Source organism: Balaenoptera musculus, chromosome 8 (assembly GCF_009873245.2).
Source record: "Balaenoptera musculus isolate JJ_BM4_2016_0621 chromosome 8, mBalMus1.pri.v3, whole genome shotgun sequence".
NCBI classification, from domain to species: domain Eukaryota; kingdom Metazoa; phylum Chordata; class Mammalia; order Artiodactyla; family Balaenopteridae; genus Balaenoptera; species Balaenoptera musculus.
The window spans coordinates 3894938-3922022 of NC_045792.1; the positions used below are offsets into that span (position 1 = coordinate 3894938).

At 56.8% G+C, this 27085-nt stretch overlaps 1 protein-coding gene across 2 annotated transcripts; it reads right to left on the minus strand.

Moving 5' to 3' along the window:
• Positions 1–293: 293 nt before the first annotated feature.
• ADAMTS15 (ADAM metallopeptidase with thrombospondin type 1 motif 15) lies at positions 294–27085 on the minus strand. 2 transcript variants are annotated; one of them, XM_036862115.1, is made up of 9 exons: positions 25033–27085; positions 13923–14055; positions 13024–13191; positions 12563–12846; positions 7351–7528; positions 5500–5681; positions 5223–5398; positions 3585–3703; positions 294–813 (listed from the first exon to the last, which is right to left on the minus strand). In XM_036862115.1, the coding sequence occupies exons 1-9, from the start codon at positions 25987–25989 to the stop codon at positions 701–703; spliced, it is 2310 nt and encodes a 769-aa protein (XP_036718010.1). In that variant the 5' UTR covers positions 25990–27085; the 3' UTR covers positions 294–700. The 2 variants fall into 2 exon arrangements, with proteins under 2 accessions (XP_036718010.1, XP_036718009.1); XM_036862114.1 differs by lacking the exon at positions 294–813 and having other exon boundaries at positions 1021–3703.

Consider the following 27085-nt stretch of genomic DNA (forward strand, 5'->3'; position numbering starts at 1 on the left):
CACCTGCTCCTCTGGATCCCCTCCGCCCCTCAGCAGGGTGTGCCCCTCCCCTGAGCCCTCCCCTGGTCCCTCTCCCCACACCCCCAGACCCAAGTGCTCCTTCTCAGCCCCAGTCCGACCCCTCTTCACACTCACCACACCTGTCACCATCTGCGTCTTTGCCAGCCCGGGTGCTGGGCGAGACAGGGACCCACAGGCTGGCGGATGGTGGGTGCTCAGTAGATCTGGGGAAGGTGTGTGTGGATGAGATGAAGTCACAGAGGCAGGACATGGGTCTTAAATACAACTTTATTGGGAGCAGGCCGTTGTCCCCGCAGCGGCCAGCTCCCACGTATACACAGTATACAGAGCCCAGCCAGTACCCAGGTCCTTCCATCCTTCTGCAGTACACACACGGAATGCAAAAGAACCAAACACAAGGGGGTCTCGGTAAACGACAGTGTCTAGTGCCTTCGGGAGCCAGTGCCCAGGCTGGGGGCACTCGGGTCCCTCCTCCCATCCTCGGCTCCCCTGCCCCTGCTCCAGCATGGCGAGGCCCACGAGGTTGAGATCCTCCAATCAGTGCACACAACGGGCAGAGGAGGCAGGGGCTCCTGAGCCCAGACCCTTACTGGTCCACACCCCTCGGAAGAGGTTGCTGCAGCCCCAGAATGTTCCTCTTCTTCCACAGACATGAGAGACCACCTTAACTTTTTCTCCATCACCAGAAACCTGTGCCTTGAGGCTTGTCTCTGCTCAGCCTTGGAGAGTATGGTTGGATTAGTGAAATGGTCACAGACAAGACACACCTCCCAAGTTGTCTTGCTTGTACTTCTTTTAAAAAGGAAAAAAAAAGGTAAAAGGAAAACATCACGACAGAAAAGAGCGCTGAGACCCAGCTTACGTCAGGAACAAGGTTAGCTGTCCCTCCTGGAAACGATCCGTCGAGCCGCTCTCCTGGGGGCCAGGCGCCCCCAGTGACGGCACCCCCCTTCCCACCCACCCGGTCCCCGCCCCTTCCGCACGCCCCCGCGCCACCCTCTCCCCAACGAGGAGGGCTGCACCCAGCATAGGGTGCGGTGCTGTCGTCAGCCAGCGGGGGTCCACCTGTGCCCTGCAGCCCCGCTGTTCGCTCGCGCAGGGAGGGGGGTTCCTCCTCGCTCCCTTCTTCAAGGGTGGCTGCAGCCCAGCCTCCGAGACCCTCCTGCCCTTCGCCCCCCGCGGGAACTTGTTCAGGGCTCAGCCAGGGTCAGACTGGGATTAGAACACCATCCCAGGCTCACCTGGCTGGTCGGCTGGTTTGTGGATTCTATCAGGGGAAACCAAGTAAAAGGGCTGACTGCCTTTCCCAGGGAAGGCAGTGCTGTGCTGTCACCTCACCGAGGTCCAGGACTCACTACCTGCTCTCAGAGGCAGACTCTCCCGTCTTCGTGCTGGGGCAGCTGCACCCTCAAGAAATACCCTGCGTGGCCAAAGAATCCCTAACTCCAAAACATCATCCCCCTTGGAGCTGTAGGAAACATCCGGTTTCCGCTCCGCTACCGTGTCTCCGAGACAGACAAGTCTCCGGCAGTTCCTACTGGTGGCTGCCAAGGGCCCCTGGGTCAGCTAAGTGATTCCTGGTGTCTCCTGAAACCTGTCCCCATGGCACCTGAAGAGAGAGACCCTGTCATCGCATTTGGAGGCCCGGGGGGTGGCCGGGCTGTGGGGAGCAGGAAGCATGCACCCAAGCTCATCTCTGTGTGTGGGCAGCTCAGTCTACAGGGGATGACAGCCGGGGTTGCTGGAAGCACCAGGGTCCCCACTGCCCCAGGGAGGGACAAGGGTGGGTTCCCAGAGAGCAGAGCCTGAGGTAGCAAACAGTGAACCCCGTTGTCCAACTGCAGGAACTACAGCCTGCGATGCAACGTGACAGACCCCGGGCAAGACCGCACGTAGCTGTCTGGATGATGGCCGCTTGTTTGTTCAGCACCTGGCCCTTCTGGGCATGTCCCACGTCCCCCTCGTGGGGTCAGGACTGTGGCAATGCTGGGTTAAGGTAACAGCCTTATTTATATCTGGCTCCCTGGAGGAAGAAGCCATCAGAACTGGGGCCCCCCCTCCCCATCCTCGGGCGACATTCCTGCAAAGCTCAGCCCCAGCCCCAGTGACAGCAGAACCCTCTAGGTCTCTCCTCAAACTCCCTGCTTCGGGCACAGAATCCATCACCCCAGCATCTTTTTTTCTGATGGTCGGATCCCTCTTGAAGAAGACAACAGTCTCCCTACTGACCGCCTACCTCCACCTGCAAAGCCTCAGAGGACACCTATGCGGAAGCCCTCCCACTAGTCTGAAGACCGGACGACACAGGGAGAGGAGGTGACCCTTTAAGGGACGGCCGAGGGTGGAAGGAAGATGAGGAACTTGGGACTGTCCCCCACACGCCTCATCCCAAATGGAGCGGCCCAGGCTCCAGTTATACCTGCCCCGTGCCCCTCAGCTCTGCCCACCCCCGGCCAGTTTTCACTGTTCAGTCCGCACCGGTCAGAAAAGAAAGTGGCTGAAAGCACCATAAAAACCTGCCTTGTTCAGAGACGGCTCAGAGCCCTGGGGCCCCCTGAAGTTGCCAAGCTGCCGGGCCTTGGCTCTTCCAGCAGCCTGCGGCCTCCCTGACGGGGGCCAAGGTCCCTGAAGTTCTGCGGGGAGGCGCCCATCCTCCAGGTCCCTGGGAGACGGGGCCCGGTGCCTCCTGCCCAGCTCCAAGCACCTCTCAGCCTCACCCCGAGGCTGGCCCCGGAGGAGCCGGGCGTGAGGTAGACTGTGCCTTAGTGACTTAGCTTCCCCGCCCAGGTCCTTGTCCCTGGATGTGGGTGACCTCGTGGCTTGGGCCCCGGCCACTGCCCTCTGCCCGTGGCCGCCCCGGAGGCAGCAGCGCGAGGGGCTGGAGAGTGAGGAGGCGCAGCGCTCCGCTCAGCACGGCCTCAGGACGCAGAAGTCCAGCTCCTGGGGCTTCCGGCGCAGGTTGCACCGGTCCCGGGCCAGCAGCCGCCCTCCGTGGCCCACGCACTTGAGCGGACGCCTCTTGAAGCCCCGGCCGCAGCTCTTGGAGCAGGGGGACCAGGCGCCCAGCTCCCAGGCCGGGCAGGGCTCCCCACAGGCGCGCGCGTCCGCCGGCCGGTGGGCGGCGTCGCAGGCGGATGCCCCGCGCTGCCCGGGGGGCCCGCGACAGTCCACGGGCCGCCGCTGCAGGCCGCCCCCGCAGCTGGCCGAGCACGGCCCCCAGCTGCCCGCCACCCAGCGCGCGGGGGGCCGGGCGTCCGGCTGCTCCACCTGATTGGAGAGGCTGAGGACGCTGTTGTGGAGCACGGAGGGGGCCCGGGGGCCCGGGGGCGGCGGGGCCCGGTCCTCCCGGGGCTCCTTGGGCAGGTAGAAGGAGTAGCGGACCCGGGGCGGCGTCATCTTCCCCACGGAGAGCACCTCCACGGTCAGGGGCTCCAGGATGGGCCGCGAGGCCTGCAGGCTCTCCACCGCGGTGCCCGTGCCGCTGTAGCGCAGCAGGCTGCCCTTCACCACCAGGTCCCGCTCCACGGCCGACACCACGAAGTGCCCGTTGAGCAGGTACTTGCCTTGGCTGTTCTTCAGGGCCAGGTAGTTGTCGTCTCCGATCAGCCCTTTGTAGCCGCGCTGGCGGATGTCGATGCTGGAGGCGCCCGCCGGGATGGCGACCACGAAATTGTAGCCGTGCCTGCGGCGGCAGAAGAGTGAGCGTTAGACCGATGCCTGCAGGAGGACCCCGCTGCCCTCCGACGCCGAGACGGGTTCCCCTTCCCACACCCCGGGCAGGTCACGCAGGTGGCAGAGTACAGGGCCTGGCCCAGTCCATGGGTCTCACAAACCGAGAGGTGGGGAGGCTGTCGGCACATCGGCCAGCACCCCCCACCCCGGATACGCTGGCTGCACCTGTCGCCTCCAGAGGGAGCGGAGAGGAAGGGCGAGGAGGACGGGAGGGGCCAGGGCTGGGGCTGATGCAGGGAGGTACACACCCTGGAGGCAGGGACCTACACCAAGCCTTGGCTCGGGCGCCAGCTCCCCGATGACTTCAAGCAAATCAGCCTCTCTGGGCTCCAGGGGCCTCATCTACGCAATGATCAGGTTAAAAGAGATGATGCCTCAGCTCCTTCCCACTCCACTAGTCTATGAAGGGGACACCTGCCATTTAGCCTGTGAAGAGAGTCCGGGGATCTACCTTTAATTCCCAGCCCGGTCTCCCCTGCGGGCCCCTGAGGGCCAGCCTGCAGCACCATCCGCCTGCAGCACCCGAGTGCCCAGAGAGGTCGCACCCCGGGCTCGGCAGAGGGCACTGTGGCCAGGGGGCGGGCGAGGCTCCTGGACAGCCATCGAGGCCTTACTGCCACCGGCACCTGGACCCCCAAGTCCTCAGAGCCAAGCACACCCCTCAACGGAGACAGCAGGGACTCTGCTTGCCCCTGCTTCTTCCAGAGCTTGGGTCGGGACTTTGCAAGGAGCACAGCCCCCTGAAAATAAAGGGAACGTGCTGGACCTCGGAAAGGCAGGAGCCCAGGCTCAGCAGAGACATTTCCTCAGCTGATCTGGGCACCCATCTCCCAGGAGCGGGCTCCCTCAGTCCCAGCCGTTCACTCCGCCGTCTCCCTGCAGTTTAGTGCCATTCTCGGCTTAATCCTGTCCCCAAGGCCAGGGCCTCAGGCTCAGAAAAGGGGGAGGCTGTCACATCTGTCCCCAGGTATGTTTTGTTATCATCATCATGAACATTTAGTGAGCATTTATTATGCAGCAGGTACTATGCTAAGCATGTTACTTGAATAAACTCCCTAATCCTCACAATAGCAGGACATGAAATATATTAGCATCGTACTCACTTTACAAGTGGGGAAATCTAGAATTCTAGAGATTGTGTCACTTGCCCAGCGTCATCCAGAAAATGGGGAACTGGGACTTGAACACAGGTCAGTCTCACTCTAGAATTCTAGACAGACCCTAACAACTCTGCCAAATGCCTGAATATCATCTCCAGCTAAGTGGCATCCTAGTCAAGCCTTCATCTTTGTTGGATGAATGAATGAATGAACATCATACTTGTAGCCGAGCATGAGTGGTCTCTGCAGCAAGGGTACTGGCCAGGATTTGACACTTACTCCATCTAACCCAAGCTTCCGACGCCTGGGGGCAATTGCACGGGAATTGCCCTCCTTCCCTCCCCCCATCCCCCAGGGCCCAGGACTCACATGGGCTTGGTGAAGAGTCCTGACACCTTCTTACAGCTCTTATTGTCTCCCCCGCACACCCCACATTTGTCGAACTTCTTCTTGGAGCCCAGGTTCCCGTCGCAGCCAGCCTTGATGCACTTGCCTTGGACGCAGACCGAGGTGGAGTCAGGGGTACACAGTGTGCCGTCCACCACCTGCAGTGGCCCAGGAAGGGGAGAAGAGGAGCGGGGGCAACTCTGCCTGATGCTCCCCCAGACCTTGCCCCTGCCCTGGTCCCCTGCCCAGGCTCACCCACCTTCGGTGCCAGCACGTAGAAGTAACCGGTGCCGTTGGCTCGGCAGATGAGCTTGCACTTGTCCCGTGGGGAGACGCCCGAGTACTTGGGCACCCAGGCCACGGCCAGGGTGAGCCGGTTGGTGCTGTGGTTGTAGCCGTTGAAGGCCTGGCACTGCTCCTCCCGGAAGCTCTTGCCAGAGGCTGGGGAGGGGGAAGCACATGCAGGAAGCTAAAGGGAGGGGCGAAGGAGAGACGCCCCTCAGGGGCGCTCAGCCTCCCCCGGCTCTAAACAGCTTCTCCTCACCCGCCGCCGAGTGGTCCTCATCACTGAAGCCACCCCACCTCAAAGGCCCAAGGCAGGCGGGGACCAAAGGATGCAGGATACAGATGGTAACTCATCCCGCAGGCAATGTGCCACCTCTCCCAGTGGTCTGCCCTTAAATTCCCTCTAACCGGAATCCTAAATAGAACCCCCCAGCAGTCTATTGAAACTGCTTTCAGAACGTTCTTAAATGCATAAAATACATAGATAGATTACAAAGAATACCAATTACATTTATATACAACTATCAATATATTTTGAAACGTATTTGTGATCTATGTGCTTCCTTGTTAACCTATTAAATAGCAAGATCCAACAATGAGTCTAAAACCCACTGTAATCGTGAGGTAGTGATGAGCACAAAGGCCATTTGAAGGAAAATCTGCAACAACTGAAAATATGCAACATATGAAAATGCCTGTGATTTCTAGTGGCAGAGCCACACGTACTGTGACTAGCATTGTAGTTTGTTGCCTAATTAAGAGAAATACTAAATTTTGGGTGGAAAGGTCAGTACAAACTACTAAATTTCTACCTGAAGGAAATACTAAATTTTAGATTAAAAGGTTAGTAAATATAGAGATGTCATTTTCCTCCCACCCAAGTTCATGAGGCTTGGATAAAGAATTCCTGCTTGGACTTCCCTGGTGGCTCAGTGGTTAAGAATCCACCTGCCAATGCAGGGGACACAGGTTCAAGCCCTGGTCCGGGAAGATCCCACATGCCGCGGAGCAGCTAAGCCCGTGCGCCACAACTACTGAGCCTGCACTCTAGAGCCCGCGAGCCACAACTACTGAGCCTGCGTGCCACAACTACTGAAGCCCGTGGGCCTAGAGTCTGCAGCAAGAGAAGCCACTGCAGTGAGAAGCCCGCACACTGGAACAAAGAGCAGCCCCCATTCGATGCAACTAGAGAAAGCCCGTGCACAGCAATGAAGACCCAACGCAGCCAGAAAGAAAAAAAGAGGGAGGGAGGGAGGGAGGGAGGGAGGAAAGAAAGAATTCCTGCTTGTATACAAGTAAGAATGGTGTCTGAGTTTGAAACTGGGCTGTACCTATTCCAATCTCATTAAAAATAGCAAGAAACTGAGAATGTGGAAAAGATGTAATTTACTTTTATCCCAGCAAATTACAGACAGCTGATCGTGGTCTATAGGAAAGTCAAACAAGGGATATGTAACAGTTCCTTTTTTTTCTAAACTATATTACTTCCATTCTGCTATTGTTATTGCAAAGGATTATTCTCAGAAAACAAATTAAAAGCTAACCTATTTAAAAAAAAAAAAAAAAAGAACTTCTGCTTATGAAGATGGGCTTGTCTGTGCTTAACTAAGAGGGTTTTAGTGTCCTGACCCCTTGGGTCATCTAGACTCCCAGCCTCAGCATCAGAGGAAAACAGCCCTGGCAAAGGTGGCGAGGCCAAGAAATGATCCCAAGGATTCTGCACATCTGCACGTCCGGACTGTGCCCTGGGAGTGAGAATCTCGACTGCAGGAGCTCTGTGGCCTCCGGCCCACCGCCCAGCCCGGCCGCGGCCGCCCCCGCTCACCTGAGCTGGGGCAGGACTCCAGGCTGCAGGAGCGGTATTTCACCCTCACTCCCTCGCAGTACTTGCCGCCGTTGGCGGGGGCGGGGCTACTGCACTGCCTCCGCGCCAGCTGCACGCCCCCGCCGCAGGTGCGCGAGCAGGGCCCGTAGGGCTCCCACTTGGCCCAGGAGCCGTCCACCTGTGAGGAAGGGTCTGTTAGGTCCCTGCGGGGTCGGGGCACCGCACCCACACGCTGAGCCTGCACGGGAGCCCCTCGGGGACAGCCTCCACCGTGCCATCCCACCCGAACGAAACCCACTTTGTGCCACGAGGGAGAGAATGAGCAGCAAATGATCCTGTGCCTGGGACGCACACGACACTTCAGCCCGTTGATTAGCGAGTGCCCACTGCTCCCAGTTACACACGAGGCCGCGCGCAGGACAGGGGCCTGGCTGCGGAGTCAGGCAGGCAAGTTCCACCCGGGCCTCTGCCCTCGCCACGTGGGTGGTCTTGAGCAAGCAGAGAAACTTCCTTAAGTTTCAGGTGCTTCGTGTGCAAAAATGGGGCCAGCACATCGACCTCGGGTGTGAGGTCAGATGGAAGATTTAAATGATGCAGCGTGTGTGAAATTTCCTAGCTCCGCGCTTACCACCGCGAGGGAGCTCAGGGTTTCTCTTTCTGTGCCGTTAGTGTCCTTACAAAAGTCTCTGAGTCTAAAGGGTGGCCAGTAAACCGTGTCGCCATAGATATCTGAATATTTTTATTTGTAAGATTTCCATAATTCAGACTTTTCACCAAGCCAGACTGGTCTTCACCTCAATCCGGGGTTAAATTTGAGAAAGTTTCACTACAAGCAGATGTAATGTTTGTGCTGAGAGGAGATAAAGATAGGAGACTATTGAGCAATCCTGAAACTCTGTTTGGCTTTGGGGTGAATTATGCAGTGTTGTTTTACTTTTCAAGAGGGTGGAGAAGGGAGAGAAAATTTATAGTCTTCATTATGTTTTTCTTAGCCAGTTCTCAGCCCTGAATACACACGAGTTGGGCAACAGGGCCCAGGTGTACGAGGCTGGTGGAGAGGCTGTCACAGGTCACCGAAAGCTGCAAACCTGCTCGGAGCCAGTCCGGAACCGGCTGCAGGTAAGACAGATACCTTAACTTAGGTAGATGCTCAGAGTTTCATCCTGAGGAAGGACACTTTCCCTGAACCCTGCTTTCTCCTCAAACCATAGCCCACCTCATTCATGCCTTCCCTTCCCCAGAGGCAGCCGCACCTGCTCTACCTGCTCCCTCCTCCGTGCCTTGCAGTACGGGCTCTGTCCCCATCGCACCACGGGAGCTGCTCTCTCAAAGGTCAGCAGTGTCCCCTCTCAAAGGTCAGCAGTGACCCCCCTAAAGAATGAAAGAGTCCGTGCCCAGGCCCGTGGTCCCCAATCTTCAATATTTAACTTTGCTCCTGTGGCTTCTGAGACGATGCTATGTTTTTTTTTTACCTGGCATCACTTCTTCCTACCCATTCCTACGGGAAACACTCCTGCCATGTGCCATTCAGTCACTCATTTGCCAAACATTTGTTGAATTCCTACCACAAGCCTGGCACCATGTGCAGCAAACCCCTGCCTTTGAAGCAACTGCATCCCAGCGGGGAAGACAGACCATAAAAATAAGCCTGTGCACATAGTGTCAGGTGGGGTTAAAGCAGGTGCTGGGAGCGGGAGATGGGGAGGGCCCTGGAGAGGTGGGCTGCCCTGTGTTACAGGGGGGCATGGAGGCCTCACCGCTGAGGCGACATTTGTACAGAGGCCTGAAGGAAGTATGGGAGTGAAGCACGTCGATATTAGGGAGAGAGCGATCCAGTGCAAAGGCCCCGAGGAGGGAGCGGGACGGGCAGGGGCTGAACACAGAGACGGGGCTCACTGGGTCTGAGCGAGGAGTGAAAGCCCTGAAGGGTCCGTGCAGAGACGTGGCAGGACCTGGCTTGCATTTCAAAGGATCCCTCTGGCTGCTCTGGAGGAAACCGTGTGTAAGGAGTAAGGTCAGAAGCAGGGGGACCGGTTAGGGAGCAGGGGTGATAATCCACGGGGCAGGGGGCGGTGGCGGGGAGGGGGTGACAGCAGAGGAGATGGTGAGAAATGGTTAGGCTCTGCATCGATTTCGAAGACAGTCCACAGGGATTGCTGGACATGAGTCTGGGGCAAAGGGGCGTTGGCCTGAGCACCTGGAAGACGCCAGAGCAGGTTCGGGGTGGTGACGAGGAGCTGCCTTTTACAGATGTCGTATTTAGGACAGTCATCAGTTATCCAGATGGGGAGATGGAGATCCAGGGAGACAGGCAGTGTCCAGGAGAGAGGTCTGGGCAGCAAACTTGGGAGTCTTCAACATGTAAATGTAAATGGTGTCTACAGCCAGCGATCTAGATGAACCACCTCAGAGGGTGGCGTGGATCTTGACGGGGGCGAGGACCGAGCTCTGCAGCACCCACCCCAACGCTGGGAAACAGGAGTGTGGGGAAGGGGCAGCCGGGGGGGAGGAGGGAAACCGAGGCGGGTGAGGCTGTGTCCTCAGGGCAGAGAGCCATGGCCGGGTCAAATGCTGCTCACAGGTCAGGCAAGAATCACCGACCAGCAACGTGCAGGTCGTTGGTGACCTTAAGAAGAGTTATTTCAGAGAAACAGGAGGACTGAAAGCCTGTTTGGAATGGGCTCCAGAGAAAAGTGGCAAGACAGGCATTGGTGAGAGCCGGTTCATACAACTCTTTCAAGGAACTTTGCTGTAAAAGGGAGTCAAGGAGAGAGACTGTGATACATGAGAACAGGAGGGATCGTGAGAAGTTTAGTTTGAGGTGGAAGAAACTACAGCGTGCATCCTGTTAGGAACGATCCGACTCAACAGGGGACAATCCGATGCTGCAGGAGAGAGAGCGGAGATTGACAGGGTGCTTTCCTTGAAGAGACGGGAGAGGAGAGCATCGGAGCGCAAAGCACAAAGCCTGGCCTCAGGTGAGCGTGTGGGCAGCTCGTCCGCTGTGCAGGAGGAAAGGCAGCGCCATGGGCGCAGAGGCAGGTCCGGCAGTGGATGCGGTGCTGGGAGCTGGTGGCAGTTCACGTCTGATAACTTAAATGCTTCGTTTTTCTTAGGGAAAGAGGAAGAAAGGTCACTGGCAAAAGTGAAAAATGAGGAGGAAAGAGCTGGTCATGGAAGAGAGAAGTGAAGGTGTGAAGTAACAGCTTAGGTGGTTGGGAGAGAACTCAGGAAAGAAAACGTGATGTGACCCCTGAGCAGCAGGACAGGCCCACCGCAGCGTCCAGGTCATTGATTTAAGCTGAGGCCGGCGAGCAGGGCTGCGTGTGCTTCTCCGGCCGTGTTCACCTACGCTGGCACCACTGAGAAGGTGAGGGAGTCGGATGCCACCAGCGTGGTGGCTTAGCCCAGTGAGTACGATGAATGGGGACGGGGGCAGAGGAGTGTACGTGAAGCAGTGCTTCCAACAATGGACCACCGTGTCTCAGCTCAATAAGAGGCTGGTGAGGGCCTGAGAAGCCTGAGGGACGATGGAAAGATGTCGGATCAAGGGACTGTAGGTCAGATGGGATTGAAGAATTGCTGGAGTCCCAAAACTGGAGGGAGTGAGCTGGGAAAATAGGGCTTCAGTGGACAGAGTGGGACCCCTGAAATGAGATCTCTGGGGTGATTAATAGGACAAGCTTTGTGCTTTGACCTTGGCTGATGAAGGCAGTGTCCTCCCTAAAGGGCCAGGGTGGAGGAGGGACAGTTCGCTCAGAAAGAAGGTTGAGGATAGAGTGGATTTGGCCCTGATGGATTGAGAGGTCCAGAGAGCTTCTCCCATCACATTTCCTGTATCCAGTATCCCCCTGACCTATCTCTTTATCCTCCGACTCATCTTCCCAAGAGGAGGAACTGGCAGTGACTGGCCTGTCCTCAGGACCTTCCAGCCTCAAGGCATCAGGCTGGTGGTCAAGGCAACTAGGGGCTAGTAGCAAACCACCCTCCCAAAGATGCCTCCAATGGAGTGCTCATCCACGCAAGCCTCCAGCTCAGCCCACCTCCCAGACTCTGCTCCAGCTCTGCCTGTTGAGACCCTACTCATCCCTCGAGGCTCTCTTCATATCCAACCTCCTCATCAAGGCTTTTTCAGGCCCTTCTAATCATCATTAATCTCTCATCCCTGTTCTCCACGACACGTTCTCGCACTCTGTCTCAACACACAGCACACACCCCTCTGCGTCTTGGATTACAGTTACATTTCTAGCTTCCCCACTAGACTGTGAGCCCTCTCTGACATGGCCCATGTTTCATTCGTTTTTCTGACCACCACAGTACTTTACCCAGATCCCTGAATAGAGTGGGTTGTTGCCTAATGAATGAATGAAGCTTTAATTAAACGTATATTCCCAGAACACAGAAGATTCTACATGATTCTGTACCATGCCCATCTCAGGGCAATGGATAAAGTGCTTGGTGAATGCTTTTTTATTATTGATCCATGGCCTCTGAGTACATAAAACCCCAAGGCAAGCCCTCCCGTGGCCAAGGCAGGGGCAGGAGAGGGCTTGACAATCCCCGCCAGGATCAAGGGAGAAGATGGGCCTCTTTCTCATTCCTTTTGGTGGAAAAGCGCAAATCCCTTTGCTATCTCAACCCAAGATCTGGAGAAAATAAAGTTTTTATTATATTCAGAGAATATGTGGATTCTGAATTTGTTCCGGTTTGGGTGCTATTCCTATTTATCGGGAAAAAATAACTTTTGTTCTTTTATGTTTCAACTTCAAAAACGACCAGTCACAACAGAAACTGAAGCTTGGTTCGGGATGTAACAAATAGGGTTCTGAGCCCGGCTCATCTTGAGCCCACGGCTCCCCGGCCATGAAACACCCGCTGAGAGCAGAAAGGAAGGAGCGGGCAGTGAGCCAATCCGAGCTCCAGGTGTTGGGCTCCAGGTGTTGGGCTCCAGAGCGCCTCCCAGGGTGCAGCTCAGGGCCGGGCCCGCTGCCCCTGGGAAAGCACCCCACCTGCCTACGGCCTCACCAGTTTCTCTGACCGGCCTCATCTTTTCTCTCCGGTTTTGCAGTCAAGAAGGGGCCAGGACCGCAGCCAGGGCAATCGAGGCACAGAGCAGCAGTGAGATACAGTTACGGCCACACAGCAGTGTGTGCCGGGGCTGGTCCCCAGGACAGGGCCCCAGAGTCCACCCCCCGCCCCCCAGCCCACTCACCCTGTGCTTGCTGAGGCTGCGTCTCTCCACACAGGCCCCCTTGAGGCAGAAGCTGCCGTCCCCGCAGCTGGTGCCGTCGGCCCAGGGGAAGTGGCGGGTCTGGCACAGCGTCTGGCCCTGGGCCTTGCCCGTGCACCACAGCTTGCTGCAGCGCTGCATGTAGGGGCAGGGCTTGGCGCCCAGGCCGAAGGCCAGCTCGCACTGCTGGCTCAGGGGGTAGCTGGCGCCCGGCAGGTCCTCGGGCAGGGACACGGGCTTGCTGGGCTCGTCCAGAAGGCAGTCACCTGCAGGGGGCCGAGGGCGCTCATCAGGGGTGAGCCAGAAAGGTGGCCGTGGCCAGCGCAGGGTCTCGACGGGAGCAGGGATGAAGCCAGGGGGACGGAATGGGCTCCGTCAGACGCTGTGGGCCACGGGGCACAGACGGGACGGGGCCGAGCCCGCCTCCCCGGGGCCCCGCTTACCGTGCCCGCTGTCCAGGAAGTCGGTGACGATGGCGGCGCTGCAGGCCGACCAGGGGTTGGCGCGGTCGATCTGGATGAGCGTCGGGGACATCATGTGGTTGCCCCGGAGCTTCCCGGACACCTCCTCGCACACCTTCACGTTGTCGTGGGGCATGTTGAACACGTGGCCTGCGGGGGAGGCGAGAGGCCTCAGAGGGCGGCACGCGGGCGAGTGTGGAGCAGCCCGAGGGGCGGGTGGGGGGCGGGAGCTAGAGGACCTGTGTCTACAGCTTTCAGGCGGGTCACTTCTGCCTAACGGTAGATTGCTTTGCAAGTGTCCTCAAGATCATGTTCCTGGGGACTTCCCTGGCGGCGCAGTGGATAAGACTCCACGCTCCCAATGCAGGGGGCGCAGGTTCAATCCCTGGTCAGGGAACTAAGATCCCACGTGCGTGCCGCACCTAAGGAGCCTGCGTGCTACAACTAAGGAGCCCACGAGCCACGACTAAGGAAGCCATCTGCCACAACGAAGGCCCGGCACAACCAAATAAATAAATATTTTTTTAAAAAAATCATGTTGGGGTTTTATTGCTGTTATATTAAAAAAACAGAGAGAGAGAGAGCATGATCTCACAGGTCCCGCCCTGCCCATCGGCTGTGGGCTCAGTGAAGACAGCAGGGTAGGGAACCTACTCTCCCCTTGGCCCCTAGTTGATGAGACACTCTGACCGCTGACCGACACAGGGGCACCGGCAACCTGGGCTGGGGCGATCGGGAAAGTGAGCCATCGTCAAGGCTGACTCTGACCCTAAGGAAGGAGCCCAAGGGAGCACAGATAGACGTCTACCCCTGCCCAGAACACCCCGTGCAAACCCAGAAGGGCACTCCCTCCTCCCTCCCCCACGAGCCCCCCGCCTCACCCAGCTCGTGGGCGGTGGTGAAGGCTGAGGGAAGCCCGTCGTCCTCGATCACAGAACAGCTTCTCTTGGGGTCGCACATGGTGCCCACGTCGGCCATGCCCAGCGTGTCACAGGTGGTGGCCCCGCACAGGTCCTGCCCAGGTGGGGGAGAAGCAGAAGCCGGCCAGAAGTTAGAGACGTGACAGAAGGACCAGATGGGAAGGAGGGGCACTCGCCCCGCTCCGGGCCCCAGCAGGCCCGGCACTTCCCAGCCAGGCCCTTTGCCCAGGGGGCTGCAGGGCTGTCATTCATGGAATGCACGCAGGGAAAAAGCCTCAGGAGGGAAGCTCGGCGGCTCGCTGAGAAGATGCGACCCAAATCCTACCCGGGGAGGCCCTGGGAGGAAATTAGGAGGTACAGGATTACACTGAAAGGACCGTTGCTTTCTATAGACACAGCTTTCCAGCCCCGAAAACGGCGACACCCCAGCCGGGTGAGGTTCCGGTCATGGCTCACTGGGCAGGAGGGGGTGGAAGGCCGGCACCACCCCAGCCAGGGTCGACTCTGGGAGCCTCGATCCTTGATGAGGGACTGCCTTTGGACCACCATGAATTAAGCTCAGATTCTCAGCCAAAGGGTCACTGGCCAAGGGCCCGCCCTGCCCAAGGCCCGGCTTCCACGGGCTGGGAGTAGGCACAGCGAGGCAGAGATGAGCCCGGATACAGACCCAGGTCCACTGGCCACAGAGGCTTGGGGGACCACAGGCTCCACGGCCGCTCCGAAGAAGACACATTACATGAGTCGTGACCTAAGCAGGAAGGTCCCTCTTTTTGCACTGAAACAGCCTGCAGCGGGGCCAGAGCCTCTGGCAGCCCGGACGGAATACACTTCACGGATGTGGAAGGGTCTCCTGGGGGCACATCTCGCAGGACTCAGGAGCATTATGGGCCAGCAACGCATCTAGGTGCCTTCGGAGCCCGGAGTTGGAAATAGGATGAGACACCTGTACACATTCTGCTCCTCCTGAGAAGACACTTTGAACGGGTGACACTGGTACTCTCTACATCACATCCCTGCCTTTAACGTGGAGGGCATTTGACAGTTTACACGAAGTTGACGTGCAGCATCTCGTGCAATCCCCACCACAGGCTGAGGAGGCGGAGGTAGTATTACACCCATTTGGCGACGGTGGAGACCGCGACTCATGATCACAGCTAATCACGGTGGTGACTGAGTAAATGCTGACACCGGGCCTGCACCTGACACACATAGTGCTAGTTAATCCTCCAGCATCCCCTAGAGTCATGACTGCCACCGTCACCCTCCACAGACACCTCTTCAGAGTCCCCTGAAGCTCAGAGAAGCTCAAGTCCCAGTCAGGGTCTGAGGGCTGGACACTCACTCTCTGTCCGCTTCATCGCAGCTGTTCACCCAGCGTCTCCTGAGTCCACGCACTGCGGGTGATTCCCCCGGGAGCCCAGGGGCTCACACAACAGGCACGGAGAGCTGTCCTCAGCTGTGTGTCTCCCTAGGGGTGTGTGTGTGCCTGTGTGTGTATGTGTGTGTGCACGTGTGCTGACATGGGGAAAAGGTGGGCAGCCAGGGCGCGTAAGGGGAGCCAGGGCACACAGGAGGAAACGTGGTCACAGCACAGAAAACCAGCAGAATGTAATCCCAAGCGCTCAGAGGTTTACCGCCTGAGCGGTCAGACTTGGCTTCTCACGGTCAGGTGATAGTCACACCTCCGCAGGAGTTCACGGGGATTCTGGCCAGAGAGCTTCCAGGGCGATCAGACTGAACCCAAGGGCACCCGAGTCTCTGGCGGGTAAAAGGCTGTCCCGCACTTGCTCACGGCTCCTCTGTCCCTTCTGGGAGGCCCCGGGGGGACCTCGAATTCTGGCCTCTTCCAAGTCCCCTTCCCTCTCCAAAGGCTCACTCCCCAGAAAGTTCTCCCTACGCCAGAGTTCTGAAACCCAGAAAACACCTGCTGTCAGGACGCATGGGGGCTGGCGCGGGGGAGGCTCACCTGGCCAGTGGTTGAGGGAGCGTGGCCGCAGAGGAGCTGGCTGGGTCGGTGGAGCGGCCCGGGAGCGGAGGACGGAAGGGAGGCAGGGAGGCTCGTGCAAGGGCAGAGGGAGGGGGGCACGAGAGCACAGGAGCCCACAAAGGTGGTCGCCCTGAAAGTTCTAGCCTGGCGGTCACAGCCGTAGGGAGAGCCTGCAGGACGAGCGTGTCACACTGTCCCCGGGCCACCATGTGCACCCAGCACTGGCCTTGTGTACGAGAGGGCACGGCAACAAGCACCAGGAAGCCCAGAGTCTGGTCCTGGCCCATCACGCTGCAGGTGTGTCCCTTCGGGCAAGTCACTCCTATCCCCTCGTTCTCCTCCTCTGCGGAAGGGCCAGTTCCCAACTAAAACCCAGACGGTCCCAGCACCTGAAGCCTCTGCTTCTTCCCGACCCCAGGGTGCTCAGCCCCCCACCCCTGGCCTCTGGGTTATAAAAGGAACACCCAGAACGGTCTGCTTGTAGAATGGGAAGAACCCTAAAGCTGATCTGGTCTGCTGACCCATGCTATGTAGTTGACAAAACTGAGTCACAGAAACGTGAAGTCACCCACATGGAGATTCAGAGGCCCATCCCCTGCCCTGCTCAGCGGAAAAGGCTAGAGCAGAGTGAGAGCTCAGGCCGGAGGCCCGCGGCCGCGGGGCAGCCTGCCTCTGTGGTCAGCAGGTCCTTAAAGCCAAAAGCCGCCTTCCTCTGGGGGAGTGTGGATTCTCTCTGAAGCAGACATGCAGCTGCAGGCCCTTCCTGGCCAGGAGCAACCTGTTCTTTCCATCAAGAAATCCCAGTTTCCCTGGATCAAACAAGAGGAACAAGGCAAGAGCCGGCAAACTTCCCGCGGGTCGGATGCAGCTGAGAGCAGCCGTCCCGCAGTACCCAGCCCATCGCTGTGGGAAGACCAGCTGCGTGGGGTCAGAGGTGCTGCCTGGCCCTCTGCCTGGCCCTTTGCCCCGAGTCAGGACTCAGATGGAGGAGCCTCGCTGGGCCTCCACGCTTTGAACTCCCACAGGTGGCTGTGCAGGGTCCCAGGGTGCCTCGTTCGTGGCCCTGTGTGTCTCCACCCTTCTGGAACGAACTCAGATGCACTCAAGCTGCCTTAACCTCTTCAGCTCAGGCACTTGTCTCCAGAAACTGAAACGGTTCTGGTTCCTTCCACCTGGAGGGCGTAGGCACCGCCCAGCCCAGCCCCTCACTATTTCTGGTGATTTGCCATTTCTTCTTGTAGCTGCAACTGCCTTTCCAAATGACCCAAGAATCATCCTGGCCAAGAACTTAATCCTCCTGGATTATTCTTTTCTAACTGTCTCTTTTTATAAAAATAATTTAGGACTAGAGCCGCATTTTGGAAACAAATCAATAAATAAGGATAACACCTCGCAGCGGCCTATCCCACGTTTACCAAGATTGTGTGCTACACACGCACCACACCTCCCCGGCAGCTGCCTTCCTTACGGCCTTCCTTCCACCTCCTCTCACTTCCCCCGCCATCTGCTGAGATGCTCGCGTGTTCAACGGTAGGAAGAGAGGGAGACCCACAAAACTCAAGCACATTCGTTTTTTTAATGTGGCAGAAGATACACGTTCTAATGGAGCCAGCTCCCTGCTCACACTGAACTCCTACGCGTGCGAGCCAGCACTCATGTTCACGGCCACGCCACAGCTTCCAAGAATTCTACTCACAGAACTTCAGAGCCGCCCTCTCATTCTGCAGACGAGGAAACTGAGGCTCCGTGAGCCAAGATCACTCCCCCAAGGCCATGCCGCTATGACGTAAAGAATGGGGTCGGCATCCGTGCCTTTTGACACCAGGCCAGCAGTGGCCTTTGGTCTGGATGGCACCACACGAGTTAGGGTATCCTAATCACTGGTGAAACCACCCTGCACTTGTATTAACACTGCCCCACAGCCTGTTACCCAGCTGAATCTCTCAGGCGTCACTGGATTTCTTCATCCAACTCAGAATCCACTTCTGTTTGTAATCTCCAAGGATGGGAGGGCGTGGCTTTGCTAGAAGAAAAAAATCTAGCAGTTCAGTGCCTGGGCAGTGTGACTCAGGACGCCTGGAAGAAGAGGCAGCTTCTATCAGCAGATTCTGTTCCACTGGGATATAAACACCTCAAGATATACAGAGTGGTATCCCAGCAAGAGATGGACGAAACCAAACAAGAATTACATCATTGAGGAAGCAGAGCAACCTCACTGCAGGAAGACCAAACAACTTTCTCCAGAAGCCGTCACTTCAAGGAAGGGTGTGTACCACGTCCAACAGTAGCTGGCCTTCATGCACAGACGCTATTCTGAGCGCTTCACCTGCTCGCTTACAGAATCCTCACAGCAGCTTTATGAAGGAGATGCCATTACCAGGCCCCGTTCTACAGATGAGACCCGGAGAAGATGTGTAACCAGCCCAGGGTCAAACAGCAAACCCAGGTTAGACTAGGAGGGAGGGGCCGAGGGAGGGCTGAACCCAGGCAGTGCATCAGCAGAGCTGGGCCCTCCCCACCCTTGCATGCTACTTCCAGGGCACGTGCTCCCAAAGAACGAAGGGGCTGGGGGGTCTCAAGAGGGCAAGGTCATCCATTCCGGACCCCCTGCCCCCAGAGCGCAGGCTGGTCACGGATGGGGAGAGGCCGGAGAGGCCCGGGGGGAGGGGAAGGCAGGATTAAAGGCCACGAGTGCTCTGGGTACGGGGTCTGCGCCAGACTCCCAGCCCCACACCTGCACAGACACACTGACCCCAGCCCTGCCGTGCACCGTCTGCCGGCTCCTCCTGGGCAAAGCCTGATGGTAAAGAGCCAAGATGAAATGCCAAAGAACCCGAGGCTCCCTCTCCCAACCCTGCAGCCTCAAAAGTTGGATGAACAGTCCCCAGGAAGGGAGGTGAAACTACCTGAGCACTCAGAGCTCTGTGGTCCTTTCACTGCATCAGCACCTCCCTCCTGCGAACACACTGAACAACGGCGACACACATGGGCCCATCGGAGGCGCTACGAAGATGTAGAGAGGTCCTGCCCGGAAGATCAGTGGGACTGGCAACTGTGGAGCCCAGAGTTTCCACACAAATAGGAAGTGGTGGGCATACCTGCAGGGGGATGGGGCAGAATGCTTTGAAGCAGGGCCGTCTCAAACCTAAGCTCTGGCCAGGGACCCATCGGTGATGACGGGACAACAGCAAACATACTGAGCGAGACTAAGGCAGCGATGGTATCAGCAGCACCAGTTCTGGAACACTCGGTAGCTCGTCCCCTCACGAGCCCTGCCATTCAGGTACCCTCGTCATCTTCATTATCCTTGTTTCACAGATGAGGGGAGAGTAGTTCAAACAGCTGATTCGCTCACTGTCGTTGCTAAAAGTGCAAGTGCCAGGATCCCAACTCAGCTCTGCCCGACTCCACGCCTGTGTTCTTTCCACTGCGCCCTGCGACCCGGGCAAGGTGTCACAGCAAGGTGAGCGTGAGGGCCCCATGTGATGCCAACAGCTACAGAGATGTTGAAAGGCAGGGGAAGGGCAGGACCTACCGAGGAACCAACCTCGCTGGCCCTCCTGACTAATCAGCGTTTAAAAAAAGAAAGAAAAGATTACAGGGCACATTCCTCCCTCCAAACTTCCTCCCCACCCTCCCCCATCACTCCCGGCTTGCTTATTTGCTGTAAGTAAGATACGAGGCAGAAGAACTATCACCCTACAGGCCAGGGAGAATCATCTCTCCTCCTCCTGCCTCCCAGAAGGAGTGGGGTTGAGTTTCCATTTAGTGATAAAGATTTACAAACTATTAAGTGCCAAATCTACAGCTGTCTCTCTCTCTCTGCTAACATCTTCCTCCAAGACCCGACTTCAAAAAAGCTTCTCACAAAAGACAAAAACTCTAATTCGAAAAGATACATGCGCCCCAATGTTATAGCAACACTATTTACAATAGCCAAGACCTGGAAGCAACCTAAATGTCTATCGACAGATGAATGGATAAAGAAGATGTGGTATATTTATACAATGGTATATTACTCAGCCATAAAAAAGAATGAAATCATACCATTGGCAGCAACATGAATGGATCTAGAGATTATCCTACTAAGTGAAGTAAGCCAGAGACAGAGAAAGACAAATATCATATGATATCACTTATATGTGGAATGTAACAGAATGATACAAATGAACTTATTTACGAAAACAGAAATAGACCTCACAGACATAGAAAACAAACTTACAGTTACCAAAGGGGGAAGGGGTTGGGGGAGGGATAAATTAGGAGTTTGGAATTAACATATATACACTTACATATGTTTTTTATATATATATAAACATATAACACATATGTACATATATAAAATAAACAACAAGGTCCTACTATATAGCATAGGGAACGATACTCAATATTTTGTAATAACCTATGAGGGAAAATTATCTGAACAAGAATATATATATATATATATACATACATGAATCACTTTGCTGTACACCTGAAACTAATACAACATGGTAAATCAAAAAAAATGAAAAGATCCTGGCGACTTCCCTGGTGGCGCAGTGGTTAAGATTCCATGCTCCCAATGCAGGGGGCCCGGGTTTGATCTCTGGTCAGGGAACTAGATCCCACATGTATGGTGCAACTAAGAGTTCACATGCCACAACTAAGGAGCCCACGAGCTGCAACTAAGGAGGTTGCCTGCCACAACTAAGACTCAATGCCACCAAATACATAAATATTTTTTTAAAAAATTAAAAGATCCTGACAAAATTATGATTCTTTTTATTGTGTTGGGAGATGTGTGTAAAATCCATATTATTATTTTATCATTAGCATTTCTTTTGTCAGAACACTAAATTTCACTGCCATGCTGCAACTAGTTGATTATGGAAAGAACTGGCCTCTGTTTCAAATGAGGGTCCAGAACGCTGACCCTTTCTGCACAGTGTAGGATACATATACATCCCCACAAAACCCAAGGCCAGAGCGGGAAGACAAGCGCCAGCCTTGGGACGTGAGAGGAGGAAAGGTGAGAGCATGAGTGAGGAGAGGAAGAGAAGAGAACGATGACAGAGAGCCTGCCTCGATGACCCCACAAGAGGAAGAAGACAGCGCGGAAGAAATCGGGGCGAGAAGGGGACGAGGCAGCAGCAAGCACGGTACTCAGCGCGACAGGAAGAACAAGTAAATGAAGGAATAAGCAGGCAAACAAAAACCCACAAACTATGAATCCTAAAAAACAGCCAGTCCCATGGAGGAAATGTCACAAATAGCCAACCAGAAGGTGGCCTGAAGGAAGGGCCTCCTGCAAGGTAGAAAACAAGCTTCCTGTCCCATCACCACCACCTCCTTCCTTCTTGCCTTTCCTTCGGTCCAGCATCTGTCTGTCCCTTGTCCTCAGCTTCCAGACTCCGGTGTTAAAGAGAATGACCCCCCTCTGGGCTTCCAGAAGACAGGGTCCGAGCCTTCGCCAGGGCACATACACCGCATTGTAATGGGTTGTTTCCTTGTCAGGGGTCCCTGACACACAGTGAATTCCTGGCGGCCAGAGGCCACATCTTAGGAGTATCTGTAGCTCCACAGCCCAGGATAGTACCAGAAATAATAGATGCTCAATAAGTGTTACGAGAATGTATGGATAAGTGAATGGAAGTCAGCGGACCACAAAGTTGCCCAAACAGCAGAGGCGCTAGACCTAAAGAGAGAGAAGACCCGGAGAAGTGCGGTCCCACTGGACCACTGCCCAGCACAACAGAAGCCATAGAAACTCCTCCTCTCAGAAATAAATGTCCACACAGAACGGCTGGCTCTCATTCTCCACAGATCCTGGTTCCAGCCCTATGTGACCTCACCCTGCTGTTATGAGCTGGAGGCTGATCGCTTTGCAGAATCCAGCGTGCACTCTTCCTATGGGAATGGACTTATTCCGAATCTTTAAGGAAACTCCTCCAGTTGTCAAAATCCTTGCTGTAGGATCCACTGTTTTCCCTTTGTGGACAGTGAAGGATCCTCCCTGGGTCTCATCTTCCCAGTGTTTTGATTTCAATACCTCACATCCCTCCATCCTCCTGCCAAGGGGACAGCAGGTTCCCCACAGCCTGGCCCGGGCTTGTTTCCACCGCTGCAGCTCTGAGGCGTCGGAGGGGAACTCCACGCCTGCCAGGCCTACCCTCCTCCTGCTCCCTGCCGGGCACCCCGGCACCGGGAGCTCCCTGGAGCTGCTCTCACCTCTTCCTCACAGGAGGAGGTACCATCTGGCCAAGCCCAACCCCTTCCTAACTGCTTCCTCCCCGTGAGAAACACAACCGGAGTGCAATCAGAAAGAGGCAATCGCCATTTTTCCAATTTCTCTGGGGCAACCAAGAGATAGGTGACTCTAAAGGGACTCCCCTGGAGGTCCAGTGGTTAAGACTCCACACTCCCAATGCAGGCGGCCCGGGTTCGATCCCTGGTCAGGGAACTAGATCCTGCATGCCACAACTAAGAGTCCACATGCCGCAAGTAAAGATCCCGGACACGGCCACGAAGATTCCATGTGCCGCAACTAAGACCCGGCGCAGCCAAATAAATACATAAATGTTAAAAACAACAACAACAACAACACAAAAAACGGTGTCCGTCAGCTCAAGGTCCTTTAGAGACAAAAGGTAATTTACAAAATAAGCACCTTTCTAAAAAAAGTCTTATCCAAACAAATTATATATATTCTTTTCAAATTTTAGTTTGAAAAAGCATTGATTACACCACTATTCCAATAAATAGGGTTTAAGCAGAGAAGCTCACACGTCTGATTTAAAGGATTCCTCCCCACCCTTACAGAGTAAGACAAAAGTCCCTCTTGCGTTGGAGCAGAGGAGGCTCCAGGTTCCTGGAGACCACGTCGGCCTCCGTCTAGAAAGAGCAGCTGCGCGCTGGTGTTCTCATCTCATACTGTACCTTCCCCGGGGAGCTCAGGAATGAGCCGTTCCTAAGGCTCTGAGAATGCAGCAGGCCCTGAGGTCTGTACTGGCAGGGAGGTGGAGGAGAGACGTTTGCTCTGAAGCATGAAGCACATACCGGCATAATGGGCCTGCCGACACAGCCTCCCCACTCTCTGGCTTTGCCCTCTCCACGCCTAAGGGAAAGACAGCTTCTAAGAGTCACACCGTGCACATCCCTGCTTCCGACCCAAGTGGCCACACATCTTGTACCCATTATGCATGGTCAACGTAGCCCCCTAGGGGAGGTCTGGCACACACTGCTGACAAACAGAAGCTGTCACGCTGTTTGATTGCTTCTTCTTCAAAAGGCGGATCCTTCTGACGGCATGGCCCATATCCCCAGCAGGAGTGCTCTTCCCAGGGCTGGTTCCAAAAGTCAGCCTCACCGCCAGGCAGTAGAGACAGAGGTCTGTTACTTTAGACCAGTGAATGGCCTCCACAGGGGCATCCCAGGTAGCAGATGGGGCAACAGCTGCTTTGCCCATTAAGAGATCCTGTTCTTGGCCTTTGCTTTTTCCCCAGCCATCTGACTGCCGAGTTGGGCTGTGTGCAGAGGCTGAAGCCTCCTCCTTTGCGGCTTCCCCGTGACTCAGGCAGTGCTTGTAGGGGCTGGGCAGTGACGGCTCCACAGACCTCAGTTGGAAGAATGAGCGCAAGGAAACGGCCTCGGGCCAAAGGCCTCCCTAGAGGAACCAGGTGGTGGGAGGAGAAGGCTGGGAAAGGAGGAAGCTTAGCTCCAGGAAGGGCCCAGCTGTGCCAAATGGGTTAGTGTGGACGTCTTCAGCTCCTGTTCCAGCCCCATGCGCGCCAGTCCCTCTGGATACGGTGGAGAGTCAGGGCCCCATAGGTACCCAAGGATTCCTTGCCACCCCCAGAAGCCCGTGGTTATGATGTCAACAGAACAAGAGCCTGGCACAGATTCAAACCACAGCCCCCCAGATCAGAGGAAGCAGCAGGTCACGTGGATGCTCGCCTTCCTCCCAGTCTCCCGTATCTGAGAAATTTCAAGAATCCAAAAACACAGCACCGAGTCACTGCAACATCTACGAATCTAAATGTTCAGTAGATCTATAGCAAAAGGCAGAGCTGCTTTTCTGATCTGCTTTTTTGATCTGTCTTTCTAATCCCAAGGCTCAGTATCTTTCCAACCCTGCAGCTGGGATCGCCAGATGCTCTGCCCTGAGCTCACTCCACTTCCGCACTGCCAGGGCCAGAAGCTGGAGCCCCGTAGTCGAGCACCGTCATAGGAAGTGTCAGTGAGTCTGGGTCATGAGCAGCCCTGCCCGCTCTGCCCAGAGCCTACATCAGGGCCCGGGGTCACACTCCACCAACAGGGACACGGGAAAAGTGAAAGAGATGTCCTCAACTCGGCTCTAAGTGAAGCTCCGCTTGAAACTCCAAGCCTCGAACCGTTTGCCTGCCCTGAATGGACCAGAAGCTCCTCAAAGAGGAGACAGGCCCAGCACAGACGGGTATAGGAGAAGCAGCAAGGAAGACGGAAATGTTGCCTGTACTTGAGTCTGTCCTTTCACTGCAACCCAGGAAAAATCCCAAACGAGCCCCTCTATCCCAATCCAGCTTTCCCAGGCCCAGGACAGATAGAGGGTAACGACATGCTACCCACGAGAAAAGCAGCAGGCGCTCAACTTCCAGTTCCACAAGCAGAAAAAAAGAAGCCTGGGAAGGATATGTCCGAAAGGACTTAGACGCCCCCTTACAGTAGGGGCGGACCTCGCCAACACCATCCTCAGAGCGCCTCCTGTCTGCCTTGGAGACAAACTGCGGCTCCGGGGCGGCAACTTCCTGGGTTCCGGCCCCTCGGCGCCGGATCCAGGAGGCGCTCATTGGCCGCGCCGGGCCTACACCTTCCGAAGGAGCAGGCGTTCCTCTGACCGCCCACGTGCATCCGGATGCACTAGAGCCGGAGCTCCACCGAGCCCAGGAGCCGGCTCTCCCCGGAAGATCCCGAGTGGCAGTCGGAAGAGATCAACGAGATTTCAACTCGGGGGTGGGGGATGGAGGTGATTGCGCACCACAGAGGGCATTTGGAGAGCTAAGGGCAGTGACCTCCCCCCCAAAAATGGGGGCTATCTGGGTCCAAAGAGGTGACAAATCAACTCACCTGCCGGGTGAAGAGGATGGCGGTGTCCCAGTACTCAGGGTGCTTGTCACTCACTTTGTTCAACTTCTTCTGCCACGCGCAGAAGTTGCGCAGCGTCAAGGCCGCGTTGCCCGTGACCTTGGGCCCCGTGTCGCGGTCTCCGAGAAGCAGCACCTTGACCACGACGATGTTGATGGGGTTGAGGATACTGGGATGGCGGTAGAGCCGCGCCGCCGTGGCCAGCAGCGTCAGCAGATAATGCTCCAAGTCCGCGCCGTGGAACTTGACCATCGACTCGTCCGCCACCACCAGCGTCTCCACGTACCGCGGGATAGACACGAAGCGCTTGGCGCGCCCGGACCTGCGCGGGCTGCGACCCTCCCCTAAGCCGATCCGCGGAGGCTTGTAAGGGTCCAGGGCCCGCAGGATGGAGGGGTTCCAGCTTGAGGCCACCCCGCAGCGAGACGTGGGACCTGCGGGAGGCCCGCCGGGGGTGCCCCGGCGCTGCAGGAGGTGTGCGCGCTGGCCGTTGCGCTGCGCCGCCGGCGCCCTGGCGTTGGGCAGCGGGCTAATGACGTACTCGGCGCCTCGGTAGCCAAAGGCTCCGCGTAGCCCCCCGCACAGGCTCAGGGCGGCGAACGAGTCCGGCTCGGCATTCACGTCCCCAGAGTAGAAGCAACGTCGCAAGTCCGGAGAGCTCCCGATGAGTCCCTGGAGGGGGACGCCCAGATGTTCAGTGGCGAAGGCGGGCGCCAGGAACTGAGCATCCGGCGTCAGGTGTAGGTAAAAGTCCTCCTGAAATGCTGAGATCTGAAAAATGAGTCCCTGGTCCCCGGAGTCCTGGGGACCCCGCCAGTAGTAGTGGCGGCCGTTGATGTCCGGGTCCAGTCGGATGGGGACCACCACCTCTCGCTCTGGCTCTGAGCCGCCAGCGGGTGCCGCGGCGAGAGCCAGCGTTAAGATGCCCAGCAGAAGCATGGCGCCGGGCGGCGCACAGCAGCGCTCTGGGAAGGGCTCGGCCGGCTCCCCGGCCGCCGGCACCGTCTCCTCGCAGCCCGTACACCGGAACCACCGACGCCTGGGACCGCCCGCAGCTCCCAGAAAGGAGAGCCCGGGGAGGGAGACTCCTCGCCAGCAGCGAGCGTGCACCGGGCAGTTCGCGCCTCCTACCTGGCCTTTCCAAGCAAAGCGCGCCCTGGGAGCTTAAGTACAATCGCTGTCAAGTGCAAGGACGAAGATTTGCAGCCGAGAACTAGAGGGAGGTGTCGGCCGCTCCGCCGAACCGCAGCCGCTCCGCTCGCAGCGCCGCAAACCAGGCGCTGGGCGAGCCTATTAAAGGCCCCCTCCTCTTTGGACTGCCCAGTCAGCGCCCTCCCTCCCTCCCCTCCCTCCCCTCCCTCCCAGCCTCCCAAAGCTTGCAGCCTCCTGGGGCCACCGAAGAACTCGGTCCCGCCTCCCGAGCGGAGAGCCACTTGGCGGGGAGGGAGTGGCGTTGAGCTGAGGCAGGAGGCGTGGGCTGGCCAGAGAAACCAGCGCCGGAGTCTGGATTCGTGTCCTGCCCTCGCGCTAAGTCCCAGTGCCCGACACGTCGGTCCGGACCCACCATCCGGCCGCTCTCTGGGTCTTAGCCTTTATCTCAAGGCAGTTGGGGTCAGGAGTCGGACATGAAGACCCGCCGCTGACCCCGTCACCCCTACCGCTGCAGCATCCCTGTTTCCTCATCCTAGTGTCCCCTGAAAGTCCCGAAACCAAGAATTGCCCCCTGTAAATGTGCACACTCCCGGGCACATGGAGGGACCTTCTGGAAGCCAGGGCCGCCCAGGTCCACAGTCTGCCATGGGGGCGGTGGTGTGCTGGCTGGGATGATACTGACGGTTAATTTTCAAGAACTTTGCCAGTCGGCTGTTACACAGTCATTCCTAACATTTTAATTATGTGAACTTATAAATTACGTTTAATAACAAGCCCCATCGCTTCCTAATTATTTGTGCAGGGTTATCTGGGCTCTTGAGCCTCCAGGACAGCCCCCAGCCCCCGGGGCAGGAGAGCAGAGGGGTGGGAGTACGATGGCAGG

Coding starts and splice junctions, on each gene's coding strand:
- ADAMTS15 (XM_036862114.1), bottom strand. CDS start 25,989: ATGCTTCTGCTGGGCATCTTAACGCTGGCTCTCGCCGCGGCACCCGCT. Junction 14,056..25,032: donor CCATCCTCTTCACCCGGCAG/GTGAGTTGATTT, acceptor CCACCTGGGCAG/GACCTGTGCGGGGCCACCAC. Junction 5,399..5,499: donor TCTACGTGCTGGCACCGAAG/GTGGGTGAGCCT, acceptor GGGCCACTGCAG/GTGGTGGACGGCACACTGTG.